This window comes from Taudactylus pleione, unplaced genomic scaffold (assembly GCF_031769625.1).
Source record: "Taudactylus pleione unplaced genomic scaffold, aTauple2 ptg000037l, whole genome shotgun sequence".
In the NCBI taxonomy this organism is placed as follows: Eukaryota; Metazoa; Chordata; class Amphibia; order Anura; family Myobatrachidae; genus Taudactylus; species Taudactylus pleione.
Window position 1 is genome coordinate 7,250,508 of NW_028284439.1, and position 16,088 is coordinate 7,266,595.

The window sequence follows — 16,088 nt, forward strand, 5'->3', positions numbered from 1 at the left end:
AAGCATATCTGACAAATAGCCTTGGAATGTCATATTTTATAACAATTCATTGCTTCTTGTATATATACAGTATGTGCCAACATATAAAGAAAAACATAAGATTTCTGTACTTATATATTCTTAATACCATTAGTGAATAAAACCCATTGTGTTTATGAAGAAATCCATACCTCTAAACGTGTCATACACCATTGGCTCATTAATTAATAATGGTGCACAATCTAATATAGTTTTCAGCATTTCCTTTTGTCCATTTAGTATAGCAGTATGTAGAACTGTTTCTCCAAAACTACCTGTAAAATAGATTAGTATAAGACACACATTGAACATTCCTTAATACAAAGATAAATCAGCACAGAAGGAAGATTATTCTACAGTAGCTAATAAAGGTATTCACCTCATTGGGCTTGTTTACATTTTGCTGTGTTATTACATCATGGAACCGTAATGGATTTAACTGAAATGTATTTCTATTAATAAACATAAAGTACTCGATAATTTGCTAAAATAATTTAATCCAACAGTTTGTTAAAATTAACTAACAAAAAACTGAAAATAAGTGATTGCATTAAGGGCCCCAAAAATCAGGCGGCCGTTTCACCAATCCCCCGATTGGACCGGAAAAGCCGATCACCGGTCAGAAATGGCGATCGGAGGTAATCGATGTTCACCGATCCGTCAGGGATTCAGAGAAATCGACATGTTCAAAATCTCCGATTTGCTGATCACGATCAACATTTTGATTTCACTGATGCCCCGACCCTGGTGTCTTGGGATCAGTGAAATGGCCCAATACATCGCTGATGTATGGGGGCTTTTAGTACTCATCCTCTTGCTATATAGCCATACTAGATTTCCTCTGAAGTAACCAACTTTCTTCACAAGTGACATAAATAGTTTATTTGGGCCACCTGTGTGCAGGTAAGGTGTGTCACATGACTGCGGCATAATTAATCCTGTCACTGAGAGCTCCCGCAGTAGTTACTGCATTTCCAAGCAAAGAGTACAAACTGAAGACCAAAAAATATTCCAGTGAGATCTGGAACAAGGTCATTGCGAAGTACCGATCAGGATAGGGTACAAAAATATTTCCAAGGCATTGAATATACCAGATGTGTGTCTCATTCGCAGATAAATACATCATAGAAAATTCTAAATTTGGCACAACTGTGAATCTGCTTAGAATAGGCAATCACTATACCAGCTTTATGGAGCCGGAGCTATTTTACCAAGAAGAATGAGCAGTGAGCAGAAATTCTGGACACTTACCCAAATAGACTCAGAGCTATGGGCCTGATTCAGACCCACTCGCGAGTGGCTGTCGATGTTGATTGACAGCACGCCCCCTTTGGTGGGCGTGCCGGGGGCGTGCCTCCCAGACGGGGGCGTTACCAAGGGAACGCCTACCGTCAGAAGCCGGCCCCACTAACATCACTAGTGATGTCAGTGGGAGTGATTTTGGCTCTGATAGAGCCAAAATCACTCCGGGCCTTGCGGTTGAGAAACTCAACCGCAGGCTTCGGCTCGCAGTGGCGATGGTCGCGATGGTCAAAACCATCACGACCATCATCCTGCACGCTCGTATATGCTGTGGGTGGTGACCCACAGCTATACGAGCGTCCAGGAGGACGCTCCATAATTATGGAGGTGGGCCCTGATTCAGAGCGAGCGCTCTGGTCAGAGCGTCCGGCTCTGAATCAGGGCCTATAATTGCTGCCAAATGTGGTTCTACCAAGTACCGACTCTGCAATCACTTATTTTCAGATTTTTGTTCCTATTTAATATTGGTAAATGGTTGGATTACATTTTTGTGCAACATTATTAAGTACTTTGCGTTGATTAGTGGGAATACATTTCAATTAAATTCATCATGGTTCCATGGTGTAACACACGCAAAATGTGAAAAAGCCCATGTAAGGTGAATACCTTTTATAGCCATTTTATTTATTAAAAATGAACAGACCAGAGAAAATGCCAGTATTGCAATATATCAAAACATGCTTTAAAATGTTATATTGAAAACATGCAGGCTTGTTCATCTCTTTAACTTATGGTACAAACAAAAGACTTTACAAGTGAATTTATCCATTTGGTAGTGAATTCTGAATCTACAAAAAGTCCTAATATTTTATAATATTTTGGCAGATTATAATAATATGGCAAATTATATATAAATATATATTCTATGTTAAATTGTATTTAAAACTAAATTACATATTAACCATATCACAGAACACATCAGCCAATTAGTATATTGATTTTATATTATGATTGTATGATTATTATGTGGGGGGTTCAATCAGCCGCAGGATTTACACAGGGTTTTGGCTCCTTGATTAAATGTGTGGAGCTACTCAATTACTTTGCGTGGTCAGCCACAGCTCCTCAGTTAAGAGCCCGAAGGTAAGCCCATGTCTAGCCTTGGAAGCACTAGTTAACGCAGATTTCTGCTCACCCCTCAGTAGGTTGCAAGCAGAAATCTGCGTTAAGTTCACCCTCGGAGCTAAAACACTTCAGCAAGTACTGCGGCTAATTGAATTCTCTCCTATGTGTCCAAGGTAAAGCTTAATGCACATATTCTCGTGAAGAGTTATTATATACTCTTGGAAATTGTTTACATTTTTTTAGCATGCCATATACTTTTGTAATAGGACAGGAACTCATAACAGATTTGTGAGTCCACAGTTTTCCAAGCAGGAAACCACAGTATGTTTGAACTTGAGTGGCTATACTTTCAGCCAGAGTAACAGTACAATGAATGTGTGATGCTGCTCTTGTTATACCAAAGTGACTTTACTTTTTTAAAGCAGCATCTCACTGGTATTTCAATTTTGAAAGTGACATTGATGATCCATAGATATGAAAAATTTGAAATATATATACTGATGTATATTGGATTTACAATCTCGGCTATTGGTTACTGGAGTTGCCATGATGATTTTGATCAATGGTAGCAGAATTGTGCCATTTGTGTTGAGAATATGATAGTTACATTCTATGATCTGATCTGTTTAACAAATAATAATATAAGTAAACTGGTAGCATACATTGCAGCCAACTGGAGAGTATATCTATTAATATTTCAGCTATGGAATAAACAGAAATAAAACAGTGAGCAATTCTGACTGATTAAATTTCATTATAGAACACACACAAACATCTGTCTGTCTGTATACTTTAACATATCACCAGAATAGTGACTCAGAAATATGGTCATCTCAGACTTCTTTGTTTTCTATCAGCATACATATAAGTGAAACTTCCTGTACACTTAGACAAATGCTTTTGCTGAGACTTGCAATGAAAAGACAGTCCTCTGTAGGCCATAATCTAATAGACATTGATCACATTTATTTAAACCCATTCAGCGCACACGCACTGTACATATTATTCTGACCTCAGAAGTATGTCTATAGACCTTTTCTGTCCACGCTGAATGGATGTCACTGAGTCACTGTGTAGACAACGCTCTGTTGCTAGGCGCCTTTGTGCAGGTATCAAAAGATGAAGTTTAAACCCTATTTTATTCATTCATCAATTTGACTTGTGTCATTCTAAGCAAATTCTGAGTGGTCTGTTCCATTTCAGACTATAGTAAGGGAACATTTGGTTACTCTGCAGCCACATTATATGATGTATATTCACTCTTGTTATACAGATAGATACTGTAGATAGATAGATAAAGAACATATGGTGTTACCTACCTTCATTCAGTAAACACGAGACAACTTCTATAAATCTACCTAAAGTCTGTCTGTCTAATATGTATCTACCAACCTATGTAATATTTATCTATAATTATCTATCTAGTAACCATTCGACACATATGTCTAGTCTATTTATTTGTCTATCTATATATCTTATATATACTTATTTTCTGATATTTATTTAGCTTTCTCAAATTAAACTATCCTTCTATTTCTCCCCAGTACCGAATTACAGTCAGGGCAAATGTCTCAGGCACCCAATCTATCCCACACCGAGGGCCCCCACACCTGTCACCTGAAAAGGTTGGCTAATGTCTAGGAACTGCAGATGCCGTTATGCACTTGATTTAAGCATGTGTGACTGTGTGCGTCTGTGAACACTTCTTACATTACTGGAGTAGTAGGAGCAGCAGTAACCCTGCAGCCACGTCATAAGGGGGTGGTGCCACATGTGCCACGTTTCTCTTGTTTCTAATCATTCTCACTTGTAGCTTCCTCTTATTTTATCTCCGGCATCTCCTGGCCACCGCTATCTCCTCCCTGGCTGACTCCCCATCCATCTGGACACTTCCCCAAGCACCTTCTGTACATCTGCTTTTATTTAACACCCGCAGCTATCTGCCTCACAAGTTCTGATCAGCCCTAAACACAGCCACCGATTCCCGACCCAGGTGTTACCATCACCCCTCAAGTACCTTTGCCAGTGAGTTCAGCTGCCGGCACAAGGCACATACATGGAGCCGCTGATATTTGTTGCATATACACTTTAGTCGGTGATCTACACTGCCAGCTCCAGGCTTGTGCATGGCTGTTCTGATAGACAAATCTAGCTATTGGATTCACCATGTATTTGGCAGTGACACCTACAATAGAATCAGTACCCCATCATCATTGTAAGGGACAAATTAGATTTGTCATGGCCCTTACTCATGAGACCACGCCCCTTTCGGGTACATGTGTGATACCCCTAAGTTTGGGGTCTCCCATTTACTTCCTAGGATCTCCTTTGCCCCATAACATCAGTTTTTTTTTATTTTTCACTTTACATATGTTTAAGGGACCATGGCCCTCATTCAGAGCCGCTCGTTAGCGGCAGTACGCTCGTTCCGAGCGATGTTTGCACATCTGCGCATGCGTACGGATCGTTATACGCATTCGCGAACCAGTCAGTGCGGCCGAAAATCGTTTGTACGCTATATAGCGAGTGCCTGCTATTTTGAGTGACAGAATGAGGCGTATGTGGGTGGTAACAGGGGAAGGTGCTTGAAAATGGGGAGTGGAGATCCGAACGCAGGCGTGCTTAAAGGTCAAAACGGGCGTTTTATGGGTGTGTATATTTAAAACAGCAGCGTCAATGACCACGTCACTGGGTTATTTTAGAGCCAGAACTGCTCGCAAATTTGTGGTAGCAAACACCAACCACAAGAATAGCGAGCAGTTCATACGCTGGTCGATGTACTCGATTAATCTAATAAATAGCGGACATGACGTATGGTGCGAGCGGCCAGGGGGCGTTTTTAACAAATAAACGAGCGTATGTTTTGCTCGTTCGTTCAGACTTAGAGGTGTGAACAGACTGCAATGTGCGTACGGATCATTTGAATAGCCACCCCTTGTTTTTAAACGAACGACCGCAAATAGCGAACGGCTCTGAATGAGGGCCCATATTAGGTATCCTAATAAATGTATTACAGGCTTCAGTGAACTTAGGGCCTGATTCAGACAGCGCTCGCAAGCGGGTCGATGGTGGCCCAGTGCGCATACGCGAGAGACCTGGATAGCGACGGGCAATCCGACGCTCCGGGTCTCGTACCAAAGGGGGTGTGCTGTCGATGTTGAGTGACAGCAAGCCCCCTTTGGTGGGCGGGCCGTGGGCGTGGCTGCCCAGACGGAGGCGTTCCCATGGGGACGCCTACCGTCTGGGGCCGGCCCCACTGACATCACGAGTGATGTCAGCGGGAGTGCTTTTGGCTCTGTTAGAGCCGAAAGCACTCAGGGGCTTGCGGCAGCGAGACCCTACCACAAGGGTCTTGTCGCAAGCCCGATGGTCTTGACCATCGCGACCATCTTCCTGGCCGCGTGCTTCCAGGAGGCCGCTCTGAAAAACAAGAAGGACGGCCCTGATTCAGAGCGAGCGCTCTGTCAGAGCATCCGGCTCTGAATCAGGGCCTTAGTTTGATGCTGCTCTCCTCAGTCCCTTCTGGGCATGTGCAACCCAAGGGAAGAATTATTCCTTCAGCCATTAACCCCTTTACCTAAGAAAAAGCCCCTCCAATTATTGGTAGCTTTTGTGTCCATGCAGAGAACCCCAGGGGCGGTCTGTTGTCAGGGCCCCCTGTCCACTAAGGGGAGTCGATCGGACCCAGCAAGGCGGGCTAAAGGGAGCAAAGGGGATAAGAAGGGCCCCCAGGAAGAGAGGGGAGAGTGAAGTGTATGGAGAGCCTGTTGGATTAACCTGTCAGATTGAGGTGAGGGCACTGTGGACCCTCCACGACTCGGATTATTGTGGCCGGATCCCATGCGGGCAAGAGGACCCCAGTAACACTGCCTAACCAAGTCCCCTGTTAAGTACCCACTAGTAAATATCCCTTATGATTGGGCCCGGAGTGAATATTGACTGCTGTGCTGACGATGAGTGATGCCCCGCTGGAAGCCGCCGGCCACCTGAAAGTAAATACCATCTCGCACTAAAGGGGCTGCAGAGTGTGGGAAGAAAGGAACAAGTGCTGCCGGGGACAGAAGAACTGACCTGTCCCGCCACGAGTCGCAAGGAGACTGACTCTCCGGAGGATTCTACCTCTGATCGCACTGTAGAAGGAGGAGTGCCTGCTGAGGCCGACAGGACCACTGCCGAGAAAACTCAGGACGAGGCCCCTGCTCGCTATTGGCCACCCGGAGAGGTGCCTGAGGATCCAGAGGACCGATGCTGAGGAGATGACTGCTCGACCGGGGAGAAAGAGCCAGCACCACGATTTGGCCACCAGTGCTGACCGGAGGGACACCCACCTGGAGGAAGGCTGTGCTGGGAGAACCGGAGGACAGCGTGCAAGGGAAAGGACAGCCCCAAAGGAAAGGGCTCAAGGACCCCTGGGCTGAAGGAGTAACCCTGCTAGACGGAGCCCCGAGAAGTGGAACTTTCCCTGAAAACACCCCGAGTACTGACGCCTGGGTGGAGCGGATCTCCCCTCCATGCTAGGGACCTGGAAGTGACGTGAGTGAGGGCGGAAGAAAAAAGTTGTGCGCTCGCCACACTTCGGGCTCGGTGGCTCGCTACGCTCGCCACATGGTTATAATCCCCCTCCATGCCCACTTGGATGGTAGAGAATGATGCTGGACACTGCCTGATGATGTCAGGGTGCTCTCCGTGAAGGGGATTTAGACACTACCCTGACGCCTGAGGACTGCTTCTTGGAGCTTTGGTGCGGTGCCTTGCATCTCGGAGCTCCGCAGGATGTCGGAAGGGGCTGAACAGCCACAGCTTGGGGCGAGACATGTGTATCTCCCTGTGACCTGTCTTAGGGCCTGATTCAGACCCGCTCGCGAGCGCTGAGCACTCGCAAGTGGGTCAATGTTGGCCCAGTGCGCATGCGCACGACGGAGGCGGCTCAGTAGTGCCCATGCGCGAGACCCGGATAGCGACGGGCAAACCATTGCTCCGGGTCTCGCTACAAAGGGGGCGTGTTGTCGATGGTGCGTGACAGCACGCCCCCTTTGGTGGGTGGGCCGGGGGCGTGGCTGCCCAGATGGAGGCATTCCCATGGGAACGCCTACCGTCTGGGGCCGGCCCCACTGACATCACAAGGGATGTCAGTGGGAGTGCTTTCGGCTCTGATAGAGCCAAAAGCACTCCAGGGCTTGCGGCAACGAGACCCTACCACAAGGGTCTCGTCGCAAGCCCACAGCTATATGAGTGGCCAGGAGGCCGCTCTAAAAATCCAGAAGGACGGCCCTGATTCAGAGCGAGCGCTCTGTCAGAGCGTCCGGCTCTGAATCACGGCCTTAGTGCCTTCACCTCTGCCTTCCTCCCTGCTATCACTAGTCAGGTCCCACATTGCAGTGTTTCTTACCCATGTCCCGGGGTCAGAGTAAATTGGGGAACCTCTTTCTACTAATCTAGTAGCCCCTCGTCTGTCAGTTAGCGGTCCGCTTAGGCACCCGGGAGGTGTGTGTGGTATTATCTAGCAGCTAATTTGTGCAAGGGAAGTAAGAGATGGGTCATCTTCTCTCCCTTTGGGCTGAGATTGACTTACTTGCCTTATTGTTCGGTATTATTGTCACCCACCAGTTTATGCTGGGAGTGGTGTGTGATGGGTAATTGCCTTCAGCTCATGCCTGAGGCAACTGTTGCTGTGATGAAATATCTCAAATGCTGGTTTTCTGCAATAAGATGTATGTCCTTTGCTAGTGTTTACTTGAATGCTTAATTCTCTAACAGGCCTTACATGTACCCCTGTGGTGATAAAACTCAAATGCTGGTTTTCTTCAATGATATGTATGTTCATTTGCTAATGCTTATTTTAAATGCATAATTCTCTAAAAGGCCTTACGTGTACTTCTGTGGTGAGATAACTCAAATGCTGGTTGTCTTCAATGAGATGTATGTTCATTTGCTAATGTTTATGTGAATGCTTAATTCTCTAAAAGGCCTTACGTGCACTTCTGCTTCTCTACTGCACTGTTTCCCGCCATTGAACTATATTACCTCAGCTTAGCAGGGAGATGGAGAGACGGTTGAGTTTGACATTGTAATTGGAGAGAAGGGTACTAAAGCCGCAAATATAACTGGTTCTGGAGGTGTTTCCGTACAAGGCAGCCGATATGCAGCTCATTGCAATCTTCTTTGGCGTTATCCTACTGGTAGAGTGTATCACAAATAGATGTTATACAGAAGAAGCTACCATGTTCCCACTTAGTCACATGAACACACACACACTGCATTACCCCAGCGTTCCCACTCCCATTGAAATTAAGGAAGTTAAGAAGTTAGACAAAGGGGAACAGATATCGTGTGGTCAGGGATAGAAGACCTGGTGAATAACTTAGATGTGGAACTGTTTGCGCACAAGGAAGTGATACCTAACCCAGGAATGAGGGAGCACCATGGGATAGATCAACTGCTCTCCCGGCAAATAGTCAGTACCTCAAGGTCAATGTGGAGTGAACAACAGTGATGGTGTGGTCTTGGACAAACAACCAGAGTTTTATTCCACTGATCCTGAGGAAGATCCAAACGGAGTCACTGGCTCACCAATGGCAGAGTGGGCAGGTTCCCCTGCAGACCAGATTACTAGCAATCCCCTGGATGTGCTATTGCTCACAGATTTCCCCGTAGCCTGGTAGAGCATTAACACACTGGGCCCTAATGAAACAACTCTTGAAGCCGTGACTGGAGAAGAGGGACCCAGATGGTCTGAACGTAGCACTAAGGGAGTTCTTCCTCTAAGATTTAGAGAATAAGAGAGTACTTGTTGAGGCAAAATGTGGCTGAAGCTTTTCATTGATAAAATGTTATGCTATTCTAAGATTAACTGACTAGCCCAGTGGTTCTCAAACTGTGCGCCGTGCAACCCTGGGGTGCCTCGGGACACTTGCAGGGGTGCCTCAGGTTGATGGTCCAGCACCAAATCAAATTATTTATGGTCAATGTAATGTAAATATGTGGACAAACAGAAGTGCAAACCTGTCCACCACCAAATAACTGAGCCTAAGTATGACAGGTCAGCACAATTTACTTTACTACATTTTTTTCTGCATTTCTCAATAACAAACTTTTGGCTTAGGGATGCCGTGAAAATTGTGCCAATACTCTAGGGCGCCATGATTTAAAAAATTCTCTAAAGGGCCTTACGTGTATCTCTGCTTCTCTACTGCACTGTTTCCTGCCATTGAACTGTATTACATCAGCTTAGAAAAGACTGTCATTCAGTAGTTTTATCTATTCATGTAATTATTCTGTTATATGTTGATAATTGCTATTGTGCTAACTTGTTCGGCTCTCATGCAGCTGGCTGTATGTGATTTCCCTACTCCTTTCCCAAAAATTCTGTGAACCTATATAGCCCAATAAACGGCTTTGTTTTCGAAGAAATCCTGTCTCAGCCTCTGTGTCTGCAAAAAGGGGTTTACCATATACCTGCCTCCAAGGGCAGCTCCAGGGGTGGTGCTGCAGCGCAGTCCAAAATTCATATAGGGGAGCCACACCAACTGCCAGCGAGTCCCAGCCAGTGATGTCTGGAAGCATTTGAAATGGCAGTTGGTGAGGCTCCCATATTTGAATCTTGGACTGCGCTGCAGCCCCACCCCTGGAGCGGCCACTGCTTGCCTCTCTGTCACAGTGTGTCCCTGCTACCGGTGAGAAGTACCACGCTAGCAATCACACTTTAGAACCTGGTTATTACATGGGTCTTATGCCTCAATTTGAAAAAAATGTGTGTGTGGGGGGGAATGTCACTGGTAAGCTAGCTACACGGAGGAGGGAGCTACTTGCCGTTACAAGGTAAGATGCAGCGCTTGGGGCTCAGAGAAGGGGGCCCACTCACACACAGGCCACCTGCGAGCATTAATACGCCCCTGCTACCAGTCCTGCAAGCTCCAACTGTGCTGTACTGGCAATCCTCTGCATGGAGACATCCTCCTCCTCCAAGCGTATTAACAGTTATTTATATTGAGCTGCAGCATCTATTTATTTTATTACCAGCTATTTATATAGCACACACATAATCCTCAGTGCTATACTGACCTCAGTGCTGCGATGCAACCACTATGCCATCCATGCTGCACTGCCAAAGTAGGGGAGATTATTCACTTTATCTGCTATTGATTTTTACTGCTAGTTTCCTACTATACATATCAAGACAAATTAATTTGCCTGAATACGTATATGTAACCAGGGGCGTAACTAGGTATTTACAGACCCCATAGCAAAAATTTGTAAGGGCCCTTATATACCACTGGAATCGGTATGTAACACCGCCAGATCTAAGCCAGGTGGATGAAATCCCGACGCCGGAAGATGAAGATCCCGACTAGGGTAAGTACCCTAACCCTCCCCTTTCCCCCAACCATAACCCTCCCTTAATGGTGCCTAACCCTAACCACCCCCCTAGTGCCTAACCCTAACCACCCCCCAGGGGTGTCTAAACCTAACCTCCCCTCCTGCACCCTAAACCCAACCCTCCCGGGTGGGTGCCTAACCCTAACCTCCCCTCGGTGGTGCCTAACCTTAACCCCCACCCTTCCCCTAGCCTAACCCTAACCCTCCCAGGGGGGTGCTTATCCCTGTCCCACTGGGAGTCCCTAAACCTAACCCCCCCACAGTTAAGAGCTACTGACGCCCGGCTTACCTATGTTCGGTGTGCCGGGCGTCGTGATTTCGGCATTGGGCCGATAGGCGTCAGTATTTAGCCGCCTATCTTTAGTCCAATGCCGGGCTTTCACTGTTGGGATTTTGGCAGTCAACATTTCGACCACTGGCTTCCTGACTACATCCCGTACCACAATGGTGAAAAATATATAACACATGTAACTTTTACAAGGAAGATGGCCCCCCTTAGCCCTGAGTCCCATAGCACCTATGGTAGTTATGCCCATGCACAGGGCCGACGAGAGCCGCGCCAGGCCCAGATGAGAGGGGGCGTGACCTAATCGTGGGAGGCGTGGCCATGCCCCCTTCGAAAAAATGTTTTTCAGAAAAACCAATTATTTAAGCGCCGCGCAGGGGGGGGGGGGCAAGGAGCTGTGTGCCCCTCAGCCCAGCGCACAGCCAATGCAGGGTGCGATCAGCATGATCGCTCCCCCCATAGGCATAGGAGACTGCTCCGGCTGCTGCTCTAGCAGCCACGAGCAGTCTCCCAGTGCAGCCCAGCACACAGCAGTGTGTGCTGGGCTGCTTTGACTTAAGAGGGAGGGAGGGGGAGCGGTGCCAGACCCGGGACCCCATCGGGCCCCTGCAGCAAGCCTGGGCCCGGTAATTTGTACCCGCTCCCCCCTTCTCGGTGCCCCTGCCCATGCCATGCATGTAAACCCAAAAGTGATCATTGATTTAATCTGAGCAGGTTTTACAATAGCCTCCTCCTTTTTTTTTTCTTTTCGTAAGAGACTGATTCCCCCCCCTCCCCTACCTGTTTCTCTTGTGTCACATTAATTTAGGCTGTCTCTGGTCCTGTGTTATTCTTAAACGGTGTCTGATCTTCTGTGTGACATTGAACTCTGGGCCTGATTCACTACAGATCGCAATTCTGCTTATACTCACGCACCGCAGATGCTAATGTCAGTGGTGCTATTTTAATGTTTGCATTCACATTGCGATCGCGGCCAGACAGGACGACGCCCACTTCCCCTTACATCCGTATACTAGGTCAACATCGTGAAACAATCAGTAACATCGGACCCATACTCACACTTGCACAAGGCTGGCATATCTTTCAGTTAACATATCATGCTTCACATATCACACAGGGTTGCTGTTAAGATGCCAGTGGACGGGATGGCGGACGTTGACATACCAACCCAGAAATCCTGACACCCGTCAGGAAGCTGACACCACGATCCCGAAATCGGCATCCCAAACGCCGGCATCCCAAAGGTAAGCATACTAGCGCTAGCCCGGGGATGGGGGGGGGTTAGGATTAGGGATCTCCTGGGGTGGGTTAGGCCGTGGGGAGGGGGGGGGTTAGGGTTTTAGCCACCACCGGAGAAGGCACCACCCCGGGAGGGTTGGGTTTAGGGTGCCGAAAGGGGGGTTTAGTGTTAGGCACCACCAGAGGGAGGTTAGGGTTAGGCACCACCAGGAGAGGGTTAGAGTTAGGGGGAGGGTTGGAGTACTTACCAGCCCCTGTCAGGATATTGAAGATCGGGATGCCGCTGTCTGCCTTCTGACCGCTGGCATTCTGTCCAGCGGTATATCATACTGATTCCATCACACATGCAGGGGAGGTATGTGTGGGTGCGGGGTCAGAGCTGGTGGTGAGAAGGTGGGCCCCCCCAGAGACAACTGTGTACTGGGCCCTGAGATTTCTGTTGCTGGTCCTGGCTAACAGTGCTATGGCTGCTTATGGCCACACAGTGGATAATTTATGAACGCCCCTGCAATGACGTTGCAATGCCCTGGCACACCTGCGTTCGCCCGACCACCCCCCAGTCACCACCCACAAACACGCACTGAGATGCATAGGCAGAAAGCAACAATCGACTGATTGCATGCGTATAAGCAACTGCGTTCCTTGCTGAAGCAGGCCTTCTGTCCCCTTTGTACAACACATAAAAATTCTGAACTTTCTGTATTGACAAATTACACTATACTGTCTATTAACTTTGACAGTATATCTTTTTGACAATTTTATGGGCAGAAGCCTCAAAAAGTTAGTTGCACTGGGGCACTCACACCCAGGGGCGGATTGGGCTGCCCTCTACACCCACGCCCGCTGCCGCGATCGGAGCTCAGCTCCAATTGGGCGGCTCTGCAGCTTCTGCGCAGAAGCATATGAATGGTAAGAAAAAACAATGGCAGACGGGGGAGCTGCTGCGCATGTCCAGCCGCAGCACCTCCTCCCACAAGCCTTTGTGGAGCCTGTCAGTCACCACTGATTGCTCCGCCTCCAGCCCCTCCACCTCCAGAACAATCTCTGCACATGCTCCAACAACAAGCAGCCTGCATGGTGATGCCGAGACAAGCAGCAGGCAGCCATACAGAGGAGCAACAGGTAAGTGTTGGCAGCAGCAGTGGCTGCAGAGCAGGGAAGGGAGGTTGTACCTGACAACAATGGGCTGGAGGGGGCGGTTGGAGTTGACGACACAGGGATGGAGGGGTTGAAGCTGATGACACAGGTGGAATGTGGCTGAGAGACACAGTGGGCCTGGGGAATGTGGCTGAGAGAAACATGGGCTGAGACACACGCTGGGGCTGGGCGGAAATGAGGCTGAGACACACACTGGGGCTGAGACACACACTGGGCCTGGGGAATGTGGCTGAGAGAAACATGGGCTGAGACACACGCTGGGGCTGGGCGGAAATGAGGCTGAGAGACACACTGGGGCTGCGGAATGTGGCTGAGACACCCTGGGACTGGGGAATGTGGCTGAGAGACACACTGGGGCTGGAGAATGAGGCTGAGAGACACACTGGGGCTGAGACACACACACTGGGGCTGGAGAATGAGGCTGAGAGACACACACTGGGGCTGGAGAATGAGGCTGAGAGACACACACTGGGGCTGGAGAATGAGGCAGAGACACACACTGGGGCTGGAGAATGAGGCAGAGACACACCAGTCATGGTTCTCATAAGTTTTGTATAGCTATCAAATCATCTCTCTCACATATGTATCATCCATTCCAGTGTGATGTGGGCCACTTTTATGAGTTTACTGGAAGAGAGAAATCATATGCTCTAGTGTAAAAAGTGCAATCTCTACTGCTCATCTGTGACTGTGAGCATATACATACAGTATTTCCCCTAGGTCTATCACACACAAGTAACTCTGTATTTCTATTCAGGTAAAAAGGATGTTTAGCTGTGGACATTTGTCTTGTATATTGTGCCTCCCAGTAGGTAGCATGTAGGGGAGGTCCTTTCTGCATGCTCCAGGAAGGATTGTAATACTCAGAGCCAGCCCTAGGCATAGACAAACTAAGCAAATGCCTAGGGCTGGTGGAGGTTTGGTGCAGGCTGGACAGAGATTCTGGTAGCTGCTACTGCCGCTGCACAATGTCCACGATCGGAGCTCAGCTGACAGCTCCGATCGGACCTGGCAGCAGCAAACAGTGAGCGGGCAGCGGCAGAACAGCTGGCGGCAGTTTGAGGGGGCAGAGCACCTGGACTGGGCTAATGGTAAGCACCGGGCTGGCTCTGAGGCATCATACAATTAGAATGAACTTCTGTGCATGGGCAGAGGCTCATTCAGGACTGTAAGTAATGATCACGGGAGGGATGCTGCACCATGAGCCTTTGCAGAGCTCAGAGTAGTGAGTAACACCTTATGGGTCTGGGCTCCACCTCCAGCAATCGTCATACACAGCTGTGGCCTGCCAGCCTGAGATGTGAGAACGGGGTCCGCCACCCGCGGCTTGGTGTTCCTTGAGCTGGAGAGTTCTGCACGCTGCCCTCAAGTAAAGTAAGTTTAGAACTGGCAGAGGGCCAGATTCTGTAGTGCTCACTAATGGGAGAGGGGTGCTCTGCTGGGATAAGGGTGGGGGGTGAGGGTGGGTGCTGGTGCTGTGCTGGTATTAGGGGGTGCTGTGCTGGGTGAGGGCCCCTTTCTGCTTCCCTCTAGCAATTTACCTCTTTCTCGCAGTCTGGTTCCAGTTCTGTCAGTTGCTAGGTGATCTGGACGCCGCAGGATGTCACATACTGTCCACAGTACGGCATGATTGGTTCCTTCCCCTTTTTGTACACGCTGGCCTTTTGCCGCCTCGCCGACTATATTGTTCCTTGTGGATTTCTCGGCTCTGCTGCATGGTCAGCGTTCTCATCTTTCCTGGTCATAGCTCATGCTGTTTCCCTGGCTTCCAGTCACTCTGTCAGCCTCCTGGCCGCTACCGGCTTTCCAGCCGCTCCGTCAGCCTCCTGGGCGCTACCGGCTTCCAAACCGCTCCACCGGCTCTCCAGTTACTCCTTCAGTCTCCTGGCTGCTACCAGCTTCCAAGCTGCCCCAATGGCTCTCCAGCCACTAAGTCAGCCTTCAAGCTACCATCAGCTCTCAAAGCCGCATCACTGGCTTCCAAGCCACTACATCAACTCTTCAAATTGTACTACCGGCTTTAGCTGCACCATTGGCGTACAAAGCCGCACCATCGGCGTACAATGCCGCACCATCGGCTCTCAAAGCCGGATGGCTACCAAGCCACCACATTAACTCTTCATATTGTACTATCGGCTTTAGCCGCATCATCGGCTCTCATAACCGCACCATCTGCTTCCTAGCCGTACTACTGACTTTCCTCCCAGTATCTCCTGCTATTCTCTGGTTTCTGAAGGTAATCAGTGTAAACCTCTACTACCCCGAGTATTAAGTCCAGGCGGCCACTTGAGTACCGGTGAACATCTTCCAGTTCTAAGGGAACAGCGGGTGGCTGTTAGTGGCAGAAGACCTCGCTAGCCTGGGTTCTAGGGGTTTACACGGGACAGCCTAGGAATCCATAATACGGCACTAATTTGGCTAGGGCCGGCTCTGGTATTACTGAACATACTAGCTTAGTAAACAGATCATTCAGTCAGAGTTCTGATTTTACTACTTGACAGAGTGACAACAAAAACATAAGGAGAGGGCCCGTGTTTGGAATTAATGAAGGGCTTGACTACATTAATCTAGCCAAGCGAATGATACAAAAGATAAAGGTTTAGTTCTGCTGCATAACCTTACTTTAATTATGTTAAAATAATTC

General features: G+C 48.3%; 1 protein-coding gene across 1 annotated transcript in view; it reads right to left on the reverse strand.

The window, feature by feature from the left end:
* LOC148538714 (transient receptor potential cation channel subfamily V member 6-like) overlaps window positions 1-16,088 on the reverse strand; it is an 89,716-nt gene that overhangs the window by 38,734 nt on the left and 34,894 nt on the right. Inside the window, exon 4 of the mRNA XM_088452318.1 lies at window positions 171-293. Coding sequence (XP_088308444.1) covers window positions 171-293 — 123 coding nt within the window. The remainder of the gene's footprint in view (window positions 1-170; window positions 294-16,088) is intronic.